At 41.3% G+C, this 18,329-nt stretch overlaps 1 protein-coding gene across 1 annotated transcript; it reads right to left on the bottom strand.

The window, feature by feature from the left end:
• Nucleotides 1–3,640: 3,640 nt before the first annotated feature.
• On the bottom strand, nucleotides 3,641–18,127 carry C4H6orf62 (chromosome 4 C6orf62 homolog). Its single transcript, XM_007525930.3, has 5 exons — nucleotides 15,676–18,127; nucleotides 13,909–14,085; nucleotides 12,540–12,662; nucleotides 7,861–7,995; nucleotides 3,641–5,028 (listed from the first exon to the last, which is right to left on the bottom strand). Exons 1-5 carry the CDS (start codon nucleotides 15,802–15,804, stop codon nucleotides 4,903–4,905), a joined length of 690 nt encoding a protein of 229 aa, XP_007525992.1. The 5' UTR covers nucleotides 15,805–18,127; the 3' UTR covers nucleotides 3,641–4,902.
• Nucleotides 18,128–18,329: the final 202 nt, after the last annotated feature.

Here is an 18,329-nt window from a genome sequence, read left to right as displayed (position 1 = left end):
GCAGTGCTGCAGCTATCATTCTCCCTATCATCCCGTTCCCTCTGTCTCTATTGTTTATTATATTCTATTATTTATAGATAATAAAAGAAAAACAATAAAAGAGTCGTGCAAATGTTGAATCCCTCAGTCTACATATTAAAAATCAGATCTTGGGAGTCGGGAGGTAGCACAGTGGCTTAAGCACACGAAGCGCAAGGACAGGTGTTAAGTATCAGGGTTCAAGCCCCCAGCTCCCCACCTGCAGGGGGGTCACTTCACAGGCAGTGAAGCAGGTCTGCAGGTGTCTTTCTCTCCCGGTCTTCCCTCCTCTCTCCATTTCTCTCTGTCCTATCTAACAACGATGACATCAATAACAGTAATAACTATAACAATTAAAAAAAACAAGGTCAACAAAAGGGAAAATAAATATAAATTTTAAAAAATCAGATCCATAGGCAGAGGAGATAGCATAACAGTTATGCAAACAGACTCTCATGCCTGAGTCTCCCAGATGCCAGGTTCAGTCCTCTGCACCACCGTAAGCCAAAGCTGAGCAGTGCACTGGTAAAAATAATTATGTGGCAAATCCACAAATTCAGTCCATTTCTTAAAGGTCTCAAAGTTGTAGTGACTTGCTTGGTACCAGAGCTGCTTCCCAGGTCGTTTTTGTTCTATACTTTTAGAGACACCAAGGCACTGCTCCATCTTCTAGCACCTTTGGTTGTGTCTACGGTGCTCCCATGTGCTGAGTTCAACCTCTGGGCATCACACATTGCAAAGCATGTGCTTTGCCCACTGAGACATCTTCTGACCTGACTTAGCCCTCTCAATAGATGATCCCTGAATCAGGAAATCTGTAGGAAGCAAATTTAAATGCAGTTGGAAGTGAACAATTAAGGACTATATTGGCACTAAAATGACCTAAAAAGATAGTAAGCACACAGGGTAGTCAGGATATTTTTTTCTTTCTAATGACACAGAATAGAGACAGCATCATTCTGTGATATGTGGTGCTATGGAATCAAACCTTCATCTCATGCTTCATGGCATGCACAATACTAGTAAGTCACCTCCCAGTCACTTGATTGCTAATCAATTGTTATCCACTGAAAACATGCGCTACTTGGGAGAAACTGCTGATTCCAAGGCTATGGGGTAGGTTTCCAGATGTGTACCATCTTTTACCTGAAAGGAAGTACTCAATAATGGAACTATTCCAGACTAGAAGACCAAGAAGACAGCTTGAGCTATTAAGAGCACCGACTTTGCATGGCAAAAGCCCAGAGGCCATGGGTTCCATCCTTGGCATCACTGTATGCCAGAACCGAGCAGTGCTCTGGCCCTCTGTAAGCTTTAATCTTTTTTATTTACTTATTATTGGATAGACAAGAGAAATTAAAGAGGGGAGCGGGGATAGAGAGGTAAAGAGACATCTGCAGCCTCTCACCACTTGTGAAGCTTCCCTCCTATAGGGGGGGACAAGGGGCTTGAACCCAGGTCCTTGTACACTATCTTATGTGCTTAACCAGGCCCACCACCACCTCCCCCACCGTATCTTCTTTAAAAAAAAAAGTGACTAGTGACAACTAAATACAATGATCCTATCCTGGAAGGGGAAAGGAAAAAAAAAAAAAACACTATCAAGGATGTTAATATATTCATGACTGGTTATATAAGTATTCTGGTAATTGGGAAATGTACTAGTGAACTGAAGAGTAAAGAGCTATGATGTACCAAGCTATCAAGTAGTTAAAAAAAATATATGTAAAAAGAAAAATCTGGGGGAAAATATATATTAAAGACTAGTTGTAGGTTAAGGTTATATAGCTCTATTACTCTTTTCAAAAATATTTTAATAAAAACCTAAAACCAGGTTGGGGATAGGTAGTATAATGGTTATGCAGATACTCTCATGCCTGAGGCTCCAATCTGTACCTAAGAACTGAGCAGTGCTGGGGAGGTTGGGGATGGAAGGGGGCACAGACACATGGGAGAGAGGGCATAATGCTTAAGCACAAATTTTCATGCCTGAGGTTTTAAAACATCATGACTCAATCCCCCACAGCACCATAAACCAGAGTTGAGCAGTGTTCTGGTATATTAAAATAAAGCAAAACGTAAAGCCAATGGCAAGAGCTAGCAAGATAGCTAATCTGGGAGGGTGCCTGCTTTGCCACACACATTTGCCTTTGTTGAAGTATGACACTGGGTGAAGACTTAGTGCTGAGTATGACACTGGGTAAAGACTTAGTGCTGTGCTGTCTTTCCCTCCCGCATCTCTTATCTGACAAAGTTGGCCAGGAGAGGTGAAACCCTGTTAATGACAACAGAAACAGATTTTTCTTAAAAGCCAACTACTGCTGAACTGCCTAACTTGGAAGTGGCACAGATGAATGTTGGACTCTCAAGCTTAAGGTCCCAAGTTTAAGCCTTGGTAGTGAATATGCTAGAGCACTGATTTCTCCTAGCCTCTCTAATGAAATATTTTTTAAAAATTATTTATTAATTGGATAAACACAGCCAGAAATCAAAGGGAAGATAGGGAGAGAGATATTGACACCTGCAGCCCTGCTTTACCACTTGCAAAGCTTTCCCCTGCAGATGGGGACTGGGGGCTCGAACCCCGGTCCTTGTGCATTGTGACAAGTATGCTCAACCAGGTGTTCCACCACCTGGCCCCCCTCTAATGAATTTTTTAAAATATACAGTGAAACATGAAGATCATGGGCTCTGAATCCAACAGCTTGGTTTAAAATAGTTTCCCACGGTACTAAACCCCTATAATCAAGTTCCACTCATTAGGTAATAGTACTCTTGGCTATGATAAGCAGTATTCTTTCAAATAAATTCCATTTTGAGTTGGTTAGGAAAAAAAAATCTGAACATTTTCCTGAGGCTGGAGAAATAGCATAATGGTTACAACCAACTTTCATACTTGAGGCTCTTTGGTTCCAGGTTCAATCCCCAGCACCAACATAAGCCAGAGTTAAGCAGTGCGCTTGGTCTGTGTATCTTACATAAGATGGAGCAGTGCACCCGGCTGAGAGCACACATTATCATGTACAAAGGCCAGGGTTTGAGCTCCCAATCTCCACCTGAGGGGGGACATGGGGCAGGGCGGCACTTCACAAGCAAATCTGCAGGTGTCTCTTTCCTTTCCCTTAACTTCATTCTTATTCATAGAAAGAAAAAGAAAGGGGGGGGGAGGCAAAGAAATGGATATCAAAAACAGCCACTTGTGGATTCCTAGTGCTGACACTGAACCCCAACAGAAACCCTTGTGGCAATGAAAATAAGAAAGAATAAAAACTTCTTGGGTGTGGGGCAGATAGCATAATGGTTATGCAAAGAGACTCTCATGCCTGAGGCTAAGTCACAGGTTCAATCCCCTGCACCACCATAAACCAGAGCTGAGCAGTGAAGCACACCCGACAGCATGTAGGCACACAACCCACACACTTAACACTCTTCATGAAGGCCTAAAATCAAGCTGGCAATTGTTAAAGCATGACAAAAGTTTTCCATTTCTGTTCTTAATGAATTAAAAACCTAGATGTCATTTCACTTCTGAATTTACTCATGTCACAGACTTTAGAAAATACCTCCTGAAGTCACAAGTAACATATACTCGGTGATTTGAAAATAATGCTACCACTTCAAGTTTTGTGTATTCACCTGAACAGTCAGGGAACTTCACCTACTTTATTTAGGTTTTCTTTTTTTTTTTTTTTTCAAATTCCAACCAGAAGCTAAATACAATTGGAAACTGGTAAGCACTATGTTTTACTCCAAAGGAGTAGGATCATTCAGATTTACTCCAATAAAAGTATGCAACCCTTAAGCAAAGCTTTTCTTCAAAGAAAAAAAAACAAAAAACAAAAAAACTATACAGTAGTCTTTCATTATGTTCATTGCACAAAATGAGTTCTCCTTTTAGACCTTTAACACTCAATGGTTGTTTTTACAATTTAAGATCCCAACTTTTAAGAACTTTTTTTTTTTACTCCAAAAGAACCCCAAGTTTTTCTTAGGATGTGTAGAAACCAGTTATTTCTGCACAGTTCACTGGAATTTTTCTTTGCAACAGAAATCTCTTCTCCTTAAAACTAACCATAAACTATAGTAATCTACCCATCATGGTTTCTGCAGCTATGAGTGTTATTTCTCAGTTTCATAGCTGCTTTATACTTCAGACTCCAGCTCTGCTTTAATGTGTGTAATTGTATCCACACGCAGCAGAATACTCATAACAGCAACTTGAGGAAAGAGATCTGGAAATGAAATACATGTATTTATGAGTACCGGGAAACAAACATGGCCCAGTAAAATAAGAGGCAACTGCCTACAATAGGATTTTTTTTTTCATTTAAGATTTCTTTCCTGTGGTTGTATTTTTTTCTTTTTTAAATAGCAACCACTTTTGGTCATCAGAATGAATCTGAACAGTGTTCTGGATCAACGGTGATTACAGCAAAGCTATTAAGTTTTTTTTTTAAATGTTACTTATACCTGTTACACTTACTTCTCACCCTTTTAAATACTGATGACATGTTAAAGAGGCAAAAACCAGCACAATGGGAAGACCACCAAAAAAGAGTATCACCGTGTGCTTTCAGATACATTTAAGCATTTCAGTGTACAATAGTCCTTTCATTTCACATTTTAGTAAGATGCTGATGCAGTGCAGCAATTACGCAAAGCATCTTCTTTCACACAGTCCATGCAGAAGACATCTATTTTTTTTTAAAGTTCTGAAACAAATGATTAAAAGAAAAAAAATCCAGGATGAACAAGTTTCAAAATGGATAGTGTTCTGTGCATGAGTCCATTTTCTTTAAACTCTGAAAGAATAAAGTGTTAAGAACACAAGAAAAAAAATCGCTGCTGCATTCTGATCTCCATCTTGCTGGTCTGGTCAGCACTCTATTCTGGCATATAAGGATGGAGGTGATCCTCAATGGTGCCCACTGCCCAGTGGGTCAGCTGTTCCTGTGGCAGGTAGAGGCAGATGCTGCATAACTTGAAGATTGTAGCTTTGTTTTTTGGAGTCTGGAAGGGGGGGGGGAATGTTAATATTCTTGATAAATTAAACTAACATGACCAACCTCCCACAATTTGTCAAGCACTTATGAACAGAGCATGGAGAACATTCTTTTTCAGAGACCTTAGTCTATGTAAGCAAGTAGAACCTGGCCATGGAAAACAGTAAACAGAACTGTAAAATAAAAACTAACAAATGTTTAGGAAAATCATAAAAAATGAAAATTCAAATTAGAAATATGAAGCAGAGCTGACTTGCTAAAAGAAATTAGGGTTAAAGGCATTTTATAGAGAAAGATTTAAATAAACATTTTTAAGTCATGTTTGCATATAAAAAGAAGAAATAGCAGGTGTGAGAGGTGAAAAGTTATGATAATTAACACACCCAGAGGCAAAAGAATAAAGCCAAGCTAATGTAAAAAAAAAAAAATGGTGACTTCACTGTTTTCAGCCGATCTTGGATGGACCTTGAAAAAATCATGTTGAGTGAAATAAGTCAGAAACAGGATGAATATGGGATGATCTCACTCTCAGGCCGAAGTTGAAAAACAAGATTAGAAAAGAAAACACAAGTAGAACCTGAAATGGAATTGGCGTATTGCACCAAAGTAAAAGACTCTGGGGTGGGTGGGTGGGTGGAGAGAATACAGGTCCATGAAGGATGATGAATGACATAGTGGGGGTTGTATTGTTAAATGGGAATCTGGGGAATGTTATGCATGTACAAACTATTGTATTTACTGTTGAATGAAAAACATTAATTCCCCAATAAAGAAATAAATTATTAAAAAAAAATCCCTCTAGAATAATCACTAAGACTCAGTGCTATATATCTCCACTGCTTCTGGTGGCAGTCTTGGTTTTTAGCTTTTTTTTTTGTTTTGTTTTTAGAGAGAGGTGAGAGAAAGACACCTGTAGCGTTGCTGCACCATTCATGAAGCTTCTCAAAAGCTTAAGTCTGGGTCCTCATGATGGCAGCATGTGTGCTCTACCAGGTGAGCAACCACCTGGCCCCAACCAATCAAATTCTATTATTTTAAGAGTAGTTAATTTTATCATTGTATCGTTAATTGTATCACTGTACTGGCATGTGATTGGCTTTCAAAACAGCTGATACATGGATATAATTTCGCATTTCCTGTTAACATCTAATTGGCATGTGCAGTGTTTTCACAACCAACCACTGCTAGTAAATGAAGATAAAATTTGACCCAATTCTGCCTCCAAAACTCACTGTGCACCATCACACATCTAAATAGGCAAGTCTGCCTTTGCTAGATGGATACTTTCAGCTTTACCTATATAAATCAACACACATATTAGTATTATTATTATTTACCAGAGCTCAGATCAGCTCTGGCTTATGGTGGTACAGGGGATTGAACCTGGGATTTGAGAGCCTCAGGCTTGAGAGTCTGTTTGCATAACCATTATGCTATCTACCACTGCCTCACATATACTTTTTTCCTACATTTCTTTTTACCAGAGGACTACTCAGCTCTGGTTTATGGTGGAACAGAAGATTAAACCTGGGATTGTGGAGAACCAGGCATGAAAGTCTTTCTGCATAATTTTAAATGCCACAGCATCTTTATATGATTTACTCAACAGCAAGGACATGCTCAAGCATGTTATCTGCCCAAGATCTAACAGTAAGTGGCTGGATCTGTATCAGAATCCTGATTCTGGGCATGTGTTTCTTGACTACCTGCTCATCTAAAACACATAGGGAGACCTTTTAAATATAGACATGTCTTACCTCATTAGATTTTTTTATTTTAAAGGCTCTAAGATAACGCTTCTCAAAATACATGATTCAAATCACCAGAATATTTGGTTCAAAGATGCTTATTTGATTTATAAGCTTCCCAAGTAGTTCTAGCAATATGCAGTAAAGTTTGGAAATCAACTGTTCTAGGGATAAAACCTGCAATTTTACTTAGAATTGCTTTAAATGAAACAGTATTTCACTGGAGGTGGTGCAGCACATAAAGTGCCAAAGTGATGCTCTCGTGCTTTTATAGTAATGAATAAAAAGGGCTGGGGGGAGTTGGGTTAGTGCAGGTGGCGCAAAGATGAGCGTAAGGATCCCGGTTCGTGACCCCCGGGCTCCCCACCTTCAGGGGAGTCACTTCACAGGCAGTAAAGCAGGTCTGCAGGTGTTTTTCTCCCCTCCTCCCCCTCCTCTCTTCATTTCTCTCTGTCCTATCCAACAAGGACATCAACAACAGTAATAAAACAAGGGCAACAAAAGGGCTGGAGAGGGCAACGTCTAGGTGAAGAACACACACCACGAACAAGGAAGCTTCAGTAAGCCAAGAAGCAGTGCTACAGGTTGTCTTTCTTTCTCCCTCCATATACCCCCTTAATTTTTCTGTTCTGTCACATTAAAATAAAAGATGTTATATTTATTTTTAAAAAAACAGCATTGGTAGGGAAATAGGTCAACAGAAAGAGTATAGGACTTGCATGTCTAAAGATCTGACAATCCCTGCTGCTAGAGTCGTCCTCTGGCTTCCTTCTTGTGAAACTCTCTAGCATGTGAACTATAAAAATCATTAAGCAGCAGCACAGAATTAGCACTATAGTTACAGCAGTGAACTTATAAGCAAGATGCCTTGAGTTCAGTTTCCAGTACAGCATATGCCAGAGTGATGCTCTAGTTCTAGTTCTCTCTCTCTCTCTCTCTCTCGTGCACTAGCACATAATTTTCTAGAGTTTTGGATTCTGAAGCATAAAGTCCTGAGTTTGATCCCTGTTATCACATATGCCAGATTGGGCCTCTGGTTCTCACTCGCTTTATTACTTAACAAAATTTTAAAAATAAAAAATAATGCTTACCTGCAAGTGCTGTCTGTCAATAAAGAGAAACACTGACTGGTTAGGATTGTTGATGACAATTCCAGTCTTATCCTTTCGGCTTAATACATGCAGAAACTGCTTTTCATAGTCACCATGATGAAACTCAAATTTGGCCTAATTGAGAAACACAAACATCACACATCCTGAAACAAATGCACCCATATTAATTATCACTGTACTATCAAGTAAGGTGGGCAATAGTGTTAAATAAGCTTAAGTCAGGACTGAAGAGATGCATAGTGTTTATGAAAGACTTTCATGCCTGAGGCACCAAAGCCCAGATTAAATCCATGATAAACCAGAGTTAGAGGCTGGGGTAGATAGCATAATGGTTATGCAAAAAAAAAAACCTCTCATGCCTGAAGTTCCAAAGTCCCGGTTCAGTCTTCTGCACCATATGTCAGAGTTGAGCAGTGCTTTTGTTTAAAGCAAAAACAACAAAAAACCTAGCTAATTTGATGCTCCTTAAAATTCAATTTTTTATTTTATTTATTGTATACAGACAGCCAGAAATCAAGAGGATGAGGGAGATAGAGGGAGAGAGATTCTCCCACCTGCAGGGGGGAGGCCTCATGAGTGGTGAAGTAGGGCTGCAGGCGTCTGTCTCTTTCCCTTTCTATCTCCCCACACCCTTCTCAATTTCTGTCTCTATCCAGTAGTAAATAAATGATTAATAAAAATAATTTTAAAAAGAGAGAGAGAGAAAAACCTGCAGCCCAGTTTTGCCACTCACAAAGCTTTCTCCCTGCTGGTGGGGACTGGGGGCTTAAACTCAAGTTCTTGCACACTGTCACATGTATTCAACCAGGTATGTCACCACCCAGCCCCAAATTCAATTCTTCAGTAGTCACTACCCATATTCCAAAATGTTCTGCAGTTAAATGGTTTAGTGGCCGCCATTTTTAAAACATTTTCCTGAGTGTTATATTTGTAGCTATGTTTTTCCTTAATTACACATCGTTCTACTGGACAGCACTCCACTATGTACCTTAAGAAAACAGCCTGGAGGTCAGGCAGTAGCACAGCAGGTCAATAGCACAGGGTGCGAAGTACAAAGACTGGCATAAGGATCCTGGTTTGAGCCCCTGGTTCCCCACTGTGGGGGAGGGGGTGTCTCTTCACAGGCAGTGAAGCAGGGCTGCAGGTGTCTTTCTCTCCCCCTTCCCTGTCTCCCCTCCTCTTTCGATTTCTCTCTGTCCTATCCAACAACAGCAGCAATGGCAACAATAACAAGGGTAACAAAAAATGGGAAAAACGGCCTTCAGGAGCAGTGGATTAGTGCAGGCACCAAGCCCCAGCAATAAACAAAAGAAAGAAAGAAAGAAAGAAAGAAAGAAAGAAAGAAAGAAAGAAAGAAAGAAAGAAAGAAAGAGAAAAAGAAAAAGAAAGGAAGGAAAAAAAAGAAAGAAAGCTAGCTAGCTTATACCAAAGTGACTAAATTCTAACACTCAAATGATTTTCTTTTTCAACCAGAGCACTGCGGTGCTTCTAGGGGATCTTTGGTGCCTCATGCATGGAAGTCTTTTTGTGTAACCTTTTTCCTTTTTTTATTTTATATGTATTTATCTATTCCTTTTTTGTTGCCCTTGTTTTATTGTTGTAGTTATTACTGCTGTTGTTATTGATGTCATTGTTGGATAGGACAGAAAGAAATGGAGAAAGGAGGGGAAGACAGAGAGGGGGAGAGAAAAATAAGACACCTGCAGACCTGCTTCATCGCCTGTGAAGTGACTCCCCTGCAGGTGGGGAACTGGGGGCTCGAAATGGAATCCTCACATAGGTCCTTGCGCTTTGCACCAACTGTGTTTAACCCGCTGATCTACTGCCCAACTCCCTGTGTAACCTTTCTTCTATCTCCCTAGCCCTACTCAATGATTTTAAACAAAGTTTTAAAAAAATCCCAGGGGACCAGGCAGTGGCGTACCTAGTTAAGGTAACACATTATAGTGCGCAAGGACCTAGGTTCAAGCCCCTGCAGGGGGAAAGCTTCATGAGAGGTGAAGCAGGGCTACAGGTGTCTCTCTGTCTCTTTCCCTATCTTCCCCTCCCATGGCAATTTGTCTCTATCCAATAATAGTTTTCTTTAAAAAAAAAATATTCAGTTTTAAAACTACTCAGCTCAAAACTTCAACAAGTTCTGAAAGTTCAATGACACTTCCATTACAGAAAATAAACACTATGAATGACTCTTGGAAAACAAAATAAAACAAAAACCCTAAGTATCCTAATTGCCACCGCATACCACATTTCTTATATAACCTTGTGCAAATTCTTTTAATCTTTCCAAACTTTTTTTTTTTTGCCTCCAGGGTTATTGCTGGGGCTCCGTGCCTGAACTACAAAATCCACTGCTCCTGGAGGCCATTTTTTCCCCCATTTTGTTGCCCTTGTCATTATTGTTGTTGCCAGACAGGACACAGAGAAATTGAGAGAGATGGGGAAGACAGAGAGGGGTAAAGATAGATGCCTGCAGACCTGCTTCACCACTTGTGAAGATCCCCCCAGCTGGTGGGGAGCCGGGGGCTTGAATAGGATCCTCATGCTGGTCCTTGTGCTTCACACCATGTGCGCTTAACGCACTGTGCTACCATCCCTAGCCCCCCCCCTTTTTTTTTAACCAGAGTACAGCTCAGCTCTGGCATATGGTGGAATCTGGGACTTTAGAGCCTCTAGCATAATTGTCTCTTTGCAAAACCATTATGCTATCTACCCCTACCCTAATTTTCACATTCTCAAACAATAAGCTTAAATGAAGTTTTCAAATAGTTAAAGTTAAGTCCTTAAACACCACTGTTTATCAGACTATGAAAGTATGCTCACTGTAGAAAAATTATGTAAAAACATTTATTTAAATATAAAAGTGTTTGCTATACCTGTCTTAGAATAAGCAGTAATTATCATTTTGGTAGTTATTTTTCTTCTATCCATGTGAGTCATGCCCTTAAATTAACACTAGAAGTTGTCAAGTAGATCAAATAAGTTGAAAACTAAGCAGTTAACTAAGAATCACTACTAGCTTTACACCTCTCTTGTAATTTTATATATCAGTCAACTTCTAGAAAAGTATTTAACTCATGTCGTACCTAAGACTTCCTAGAGAATCAAAAAAGCTAAGTTTACTATTTCCAGAATATGTATGGCCTAGGGAAAGCACATCTATGGGCCTGTCTATAAACTAATAAATGTTTAAGATTTTCTCTGTCCACAATTTCAAAGATACACTGGACTACTTGATTTTTTTTGTTGCTTTTAAAAAAAATATTCATTTATTTATTCCCTTTTGTTGACCTTGTTGTGTCTTATTGTTTTAATTATTATTGTTGTAGTTATTGATGTCATCATTGTTGGGTAGGACAGAGAGAAATGGAGAGAGGAGGGGAAGATAGAGAGGGCGAGTGTAAGACAAGACACCTGCAGACCAGCTTCACTGCTTGTGAAGCGACTCCCCTGCAGGTGGGGAGCCGGGGGCTCAAACCGGGATCCTCACGGTGGTCCTTGCACTTTACGCCACCTGCGCTTAACCCACTGTGCTACCACTCGACTCCCATTTTTAATTTTTAAATTTATTTATTTATTCCCTTTTGTTGTCCTTTTTTTTTTTTTTAAGAAAGCACTAGTCAGTAACTGGCTTATGGTAGTGTGGGGGATTAAACCTGGGACTTCAGAGCCTTAGGCCGGACAGTTTGTTTGCATAACTATTATGCTATCTACCCCTGTGCCAATTCTTTTTTTTAATATTAAGGGTTTTTTTTTTAATTATTAAATTATTATTGGATAGAGACAGAGAGAACTTGAGAGGGAGGGAAGAGATAGAGCAGAGAGATACCTTCAGCACTGCCTCACCGTTTATGAAGCTTCTCCCTGAAGGTGGGAACCAGGGGCTTGAACCCGGGTCCCTGTGCACTGTAATGTGTGCACCTGACCTGTCCAGGTGCGCTGCCTGGCCTCCCACTTGATTCTTTACAGAAATTTTATAATCCCAATAGTTTCTTCCTTTGCATTATAATGTTCAAAAGGATAGTAACTCAGGGCCAGGTGGTGGAGCACCTGGTTAAGTGCACACTTTACATTGTAGAAAGACCCAGGTTCAAACCCCTGGTACCCATCTGCAAGGGGAAAGGTTCACAAGCGGTGAAGCAGGGCTGTGGGTCTATCTCTCTCTCTCTACCTCCCTTCTCAATTTCTCTGTCTCTAACCAATAATAAAAAAAATTACCAGAAAGCAAAAATGATACCCTACTCACTCCAGTTTTCACTTAATAAGTGGTAACCACATTTATTTAACTTTCATTTACTAGAGCTCAGCTCTGGCTTATGAGGTACTGGGGATTAAATCTGTGGCTTCAGAGCCCCATGAATGAAAGTTGTTTGCATAACCACCATGCAATCAATCTCCCTAAGCCCCAGTAATCACATCTATTTAGAAAACAAATACTGGGGACCCAGTGGTGGTGCACCTGGTTGAGTGCACATGCTACAGTGCTAAGGACCTGGGTTTAATCCCCCATCCCCACCTGCAGGGGGAAAACATTGCGAGTGAATCAAGGCTGCCAGGTGTCTGTTTCTCTCCCTTTCTCACTGTCTCTATCCAATAAACAAAGATAATAAAAATTAAAAAGAAAACAAAACAAAAAAAAAAGAGGGGAAGAAAATAAATACCTGAACAGGCCTAAAAGGCTCATCAGATTCCTTCCACCTAGAAAACAGGAGACAGACAATTTTTTCAATGTCATTCCGAGGCCAAAGAATGAAATCCATCTCCTGAGTACAGCCAATTACATCCTAAAAAAAAAAAAAATGCTTTTTACTTTCAAAGAAAGTTATAACAAGCAGTATCACAAATTACAGGTGTAGCCACACTTCACAAATTCACATGATCTACCACACAGTAACACAACAGTCAACAGAGCTCATAAAGTAATTTTTTATATACAGTCCATCCACTTTCTCAGTTGTTCCTTATACAAAAACCTAAATCCATCAGTGTGTTGTTGGTAAAAACTCTGCCTCGAAATAACCTAGGGTCAACAAAACAGCTCACCCAGGTATTGTACTGCTTTGCCATGTTAGTAGCCTGGCTCCCACTACACTGAAGGAAACTTCTGGTGTGTCTCCCCCGCCCCCTCCCCAACCCCATTCCAAAAAAGCCATCCCAGAGATGAAACAAATCCATGTACGTTTAACTGAACTCTTTGCAATCAGAACCTATTTAAGCAAAAGTATTTTGGAAGTTCCACTACACTTGCACATCTGACGTACACAACTTTCACTATGTGTTAGCAGAAAATGATCTTTCTCCATTCTCACTCCTCCCATCAAAGTGCAACATAATCATTTGCAAAGGCCAAACTCTCAGACCTGAGCCTCTTCAGCTTCCCCACCTACCCTATTAACTATGGGGATCTCTTATTCAAGTATGTCCAGATTAATTTCCAACGAGTTGCAGAAATTTTCAGGGTTGGCAGAATATTGTATACTATAAGTATGCACTACGTTAAAACTAAAAGGCTAAACTTAATAATCACCAGTGTCATTAGAAATCAAAAATATAAACCATTGTCAGTGTAATACTTGATAGGTTATGTTTTATTTGAAATCACTTTTTTAAAAAAAAATTCATTATCTTTATTTATTAGATACAAACAGAAGTTGAGAGGAAAGGGGGAAATAGGGAGAGAGAGAGACACCTGCAAGCACTGCCTCACTTGTAAAGCTATTCCCCCCACACACACCTATGGTGGGGATGGGCTGGAACCTGGGTCCTTGTGCATGATAATGAGCACTTACCCAGGTGCAGCACCACCTGGCCCCCAAATCAACTTTTCTACAGAAATTCATGACTGGCAGAGGAAATATTCCAAAGGCAGAGCGTACAGAACTCGCATGCATGAGGTCCCAGGTTCCATCCCTGCCACTGCTTGTCAGAGCTGAGTGGGATACTCAGTCATGAGGTCCAAGTCTGGTCTCAGCCTGGCATTGCCAGAGTGATGCTCCGGTTCTCACTCTCTTCTCTAAAAACAGAACTTACCCTTCTCATAGACTGGTATCTAGGAGCATGGAGCTGCACCACATCCTTCTGCAAAAGCTCTATGGAACTTTCCAAGGAATAGCTGGAATCTCGCACACCTTTCAGGATATTTTCTTCATAATTATTTGTCATGACTGGTATAACTTCAGACACTTCAAAAAGTGCTGACTTTTTCTTCTGAAATGAGAAAAAAAAGTGTATTAACCCAACAGCAGCACTTTTTTTTTTAACACCCAGCTCACTCGCCAATGCCATGTATTCTTTAATTTTAAAATCCTTTTATTAGGGGGGAATAACAAATTACAAGACTAACTCAAAAATTCTTAACCAATGTATTCTGTATATTTTCAAATAAGCGTTACCTTTTTATTCTTGCTTCAACTACATACAAAAAGCCTATCAGAAATCTCAATCAACTGCATGCTTTTACAGCATTATGGTATGTTAAGTACTTATTTTAACACTTTACTAAATGTTCTGAGAACACACACCAGACAGCCCTAAGGTTAAAAAAAAAATCAAGTGATTTACATCAACTTCAATTAGTTTGATAACTATGTTGAAATCTCAGCAATTTCAAAACAAAGCTACTCAGAGAAAACTCTTTTACTGCTAAAGGATCAATTTACATTACTCATTCTGGAATATTTACTTCAAGTGTTGACATTTGAAAAAAAAAAAAAAGCTGGGAAGCTAAGAATAATTATGCAAAGGATTATCATGCCTGAGGCTCAGAGGTCCCAGGTTCAGTCCACAGAACCAACATAAGCTACAGCTATACTTGTGCTCACTCATTAAAGTATTTTAAAAAAATAAAAATAAATATCTTACCAATTCTAAACAACAAAAGGGGTGGGAAATTATTTGGTACTACCTTTCAAATCTTAGGACAATCATGAAACAAAGTACTTATGAACGATTAATACACACTAGCAGGCAAATGTACTCTAAAACACTTAATACTGAAAACAAATCAACATAGTATTACCTAGTCTCTTATCAAATAGAGACTTAAGACCAGATGGCGGCACACCTGGCAAAACACACAAGATGCAAAGACTGGGATTCAGGGCCCCAGCTCCCACCTACAGGGAGAAAAGTTTTCCCTGTGGTAAAGCAGTGCTGCAGGTCTCTCTCTCCCTATCTCCAACCCCCTCTCAATTTCTGTGTAAAATAAATTTATATACAAGTCACCATGCAAAAAAAAAAAACCCATATGTGTGTGTGTGTGTGTGTGTGTGTATATACTGTTTTTCTACCATGTTCTCCTTTCCTACTCATAACTCATTAGTTGGTGTGTAATTGTAATCCTAAACCAACAAAAAAAATTAGCTTCCTAATTTTGAACCTTGTGCCTCTGAACAAATTAACCATTACAGTATTTTATTACTCAAGTACGTTCAGAGGTACATTTTAAACACTTTTTTACACAACAGGTAATCTTTAAATTTAGCTACTAAATTCTACGTAATGCCTCATGAGTGAAACTTACTGTAAAAAAATTTTACAATCTTGACCACCTCATGTTAACTAAACGTGGGTCCTACTCTAACCTTTAACATCATTTCCAAATCTAAGAGTACTCAAACCTTCCATTCAAGTGACAAGGCTAGAGATTACTCAGGGAGTACAAAGTCAAAGGGTACAAATGTAAACTTTTTTTCAATTATTCTTTAGCCTAATATTCTGTAATTTAAGATTAAGCAAAATAATATTTGCACTTACAAAAATCATTTGTGCTAATTCATATTCAGAACTTTAAATTACCTTCTCCTTGAATACAAAGGCAATATACATCTTGAAGTCAAACTGGTCAGCTAGAGATTCTTTTTTCTTTCTAAGCTGAGCACGTAGTCTGTTCAGAGCTTGTTTCTTCCGGGAGTTTGGGTCCCCCATTTTGAAATACAGGTGGTACTAAAGCCTTTGGAAATTGTCACTAAACTATGGGCACTTTTTCTTAAGACTCAAGTACAACAGAAACAAGTCATTTTTTTTTCCTGCTAATATGATTGAATAGCTAAAATCACGACTGTAACCCAAAAGCTGCACCTTCTGGCAATATTAGCAGACTGTCATATTACAGGGTCAAGAAACAAAAGCTGCTGTCCAGTCATGTTTGGACAATAATGTTTGGGGTTGGATGGGGAAAAGGAAGAGAAGAAAAGAGGAGAAAAATACTTGAACTAACTTTTTGAGAAACACATTTGGCTTAACTGCCAAAATAAAGGGGGAAGGAAGAACCCTGTTACCAGGATTTAGGTGTGCAATAAAACACAGCTGACATCAGTCCAATCCTTAAAATCCATCCGGTATTTTTCCCCTTTAGAGATGGGATAATAAAAAAAGAAGAGAGTGGGGGAAGTTTGATGCCTTTTTTCCCTCCAAATATCGAAAGCCAACCCCCCTTAAAAAAAAACTTAAAAAAAACAAATCAAGAAAAAAAGAAGGAAAAAAAAAAAAAACCACCAAAATAGGGTAGGCGACTGAAACTGAAATATCCAATTGGATTTCACCCAGCCAAATCCATGGCTGTAGTACCTAATTCTGAGTTATTTCAGATTTCACTATTGCTATATATTGTCAGTGCTTGTTATTGATTACGCTTGGTGGTGAGCAAAGAGAAAAGTGCAAAGTCGGTAGAAAAGGAAGGGGAGAGGTACAGGGTTTCCCTGCTATCGACTACACTGTATACCGGGGGCGGGCAGCTGTTGCCCAAAGGAGCCATGAGAAAAAACAGCGGAGTCATTACCAACTTCCCCATCACCCACATTTTCACCCTCAGGCGGCTGCTAACGCTGCTGCCAAGGAGAATCATGATGGCAGAGGGAGAGGAGATAGAGAATACGGTGTAATTATTCCGGCTCTGTGGTTAGACCTGATTAGTGCCCGGGATCCCAACACCCCCAGCCCTGCAACGAGCCCTACATTCCCCGAGGGAGCCTTCCCTGTGAGTTCGCCCCAGTTAGAGATCGTGGTGGGGGGGGGGTAGGGGGAGGACTGCAATCTGCAATCTATCTTCTGGTGAGCATTGCTGTGGCAAAGGTGGCTGGCGGGCTCTTGTCCCCAAGCCCGGGCAGTGCCCAGGGACCACCTGTCGCCCACTCCCGGCGCCCACCCCCACCCTTTGCCTTCAGCGGCGGCGACTCACTCGCACCACGGGAGACACAGGATCACTCGGGTTCTCACTCATTTCATCGTGGCAACAATCCCCGCCCGGGTAGAGTAGGCGGGAAAGGGGTAAATGGGAAGGTTCAGTGGGAAAAGAAAGACAACAGTTGTGTTAATATTACTTTAAAAAAAAAAAAAAGTATGCCCACCCCGGTGGGGAGGAAAAAAAATTTAAGTACCCGGATTTGCTGGCTCTCCCGTTGAACAGACCATGTTTCCCGAGTTGGGAGGGTTTTAAGGTGGGGTCATTTAGTTGGTTTTCCCGGGGGGGAAGGGGTCGGGGTCGGGGTGGAGGAGGCCGGGGCAGGGGCTCTTGTGACAGGAAATCCCCTCCCTGTCCCCGCGAACACCGGGACTCACTGACCGACTCTCGGGCGGGGGTTCGGGCCCTCTAGCCGCAGCCTGCGGGCGGAGCGGTGGCGGCGGCGGAAGAGGTGGCGGCGGCGGGGGCGCTGCTCGCAGCTCGAGCAGGAGCCATGTCAAGAGAAAACCACCAGCCAACTGAGCCCCTCCATCCCCGCTGCAGTGCGCACTGTGACCGGGCCGCCCGCGCTGCTGCCGCCGCTCAGCCCCCACCTGGGACCCATAGTCTGGCTCGACGCCCCGGGCGGCGGCGGAGGGGAAAAGACGCAGGGGGTAGCGGCGACAAGGGGGAAAAAAAAAGGGAAAAAGGAGAAGAGGAAAGGGGGGGGAGGAGTAGTATCGGTGGCGGGCCGGGGAGAAGGCAAAGGAAGGAAGCCCTGTGCTAAAGGGTCTGTCAGCGAGGCTAAACCCCCCAAATAAAAGTTATTTCAGGTCGAGCATCTGCTCTCGAGTCTTGCCCCCGCGGTCGGGTTCCGGCTCTCAGGCACGCAGGTCGAGGAGACCCGGAGGGAGCAATAGCCGAGGCGGAGGAGGAGCGTCAGCGGCGGTACAGCCTCGTCCCCCCCACCGGTGGCTGCAGAAGCGGCAGCGGCAGCCACGGGAACCTCCCGGGTCCGGGGTAGAGTCGCGTTTGAGAAGGAAGAACAAACAACTTAAAATGGCAGCGACGGCCGCTGCGTCACCCGCCCCTCACCGGCACCGCCCCGCGTATTCTGCGGCTGCGCACATCGCGGGCCTCTACCACCTACGCAGAAAGACGGGGGGAAGGCTAGAGGAGTGGACGGTATTTATGGTTCTTAAGGTGAAAAAAAAAAAGGAAGAGCATGAGATGAAAGTGAACACATAGTTTAAAACCCTGACCGTTTACTCTGAGACCTGTTTGTTGATAT

Source organism: Erinaceus europaeus, chromosome 4, assembly GCF_950295315.1.
Source record: "Erinaceus europaeus chromosome 4, mEriEur2.1, whole genome shotgun sequence".
Lineage (NCBI taxonomy): Eukaryota > Metazoa > Chordata > Mammalia > Eulipotyphla > Erinaceidae > Erinaceus > Erinaceus europaeus.
This window is presented reverse-complemented; position numbering and strand designations above follow the sequence as displayed.

Coding starts and splice junctions, on each gene's coding strand:
- C4H6orf62 (XM_007525930.3), bottom strand. CDS start 15,804: ATGGGGGACCCAAACTCCCGGAAGAAACAAGCTCTGAACAGACTACGT. Junction 12,663..13,908: donor GATACCAGTCTATGAGAAGG/GTAAGTTCTGTT, acceptor TTTTTTTTTTAG/GATGTAATTGGCTGTACTCA. Junction 7,996..12,539: donor AGCCTTTTAGGCCTGTTCAG/GTATTTATTTTC, acceptor TTTCTCAATTAG/GCCAAATTTGAGTTTCATCA.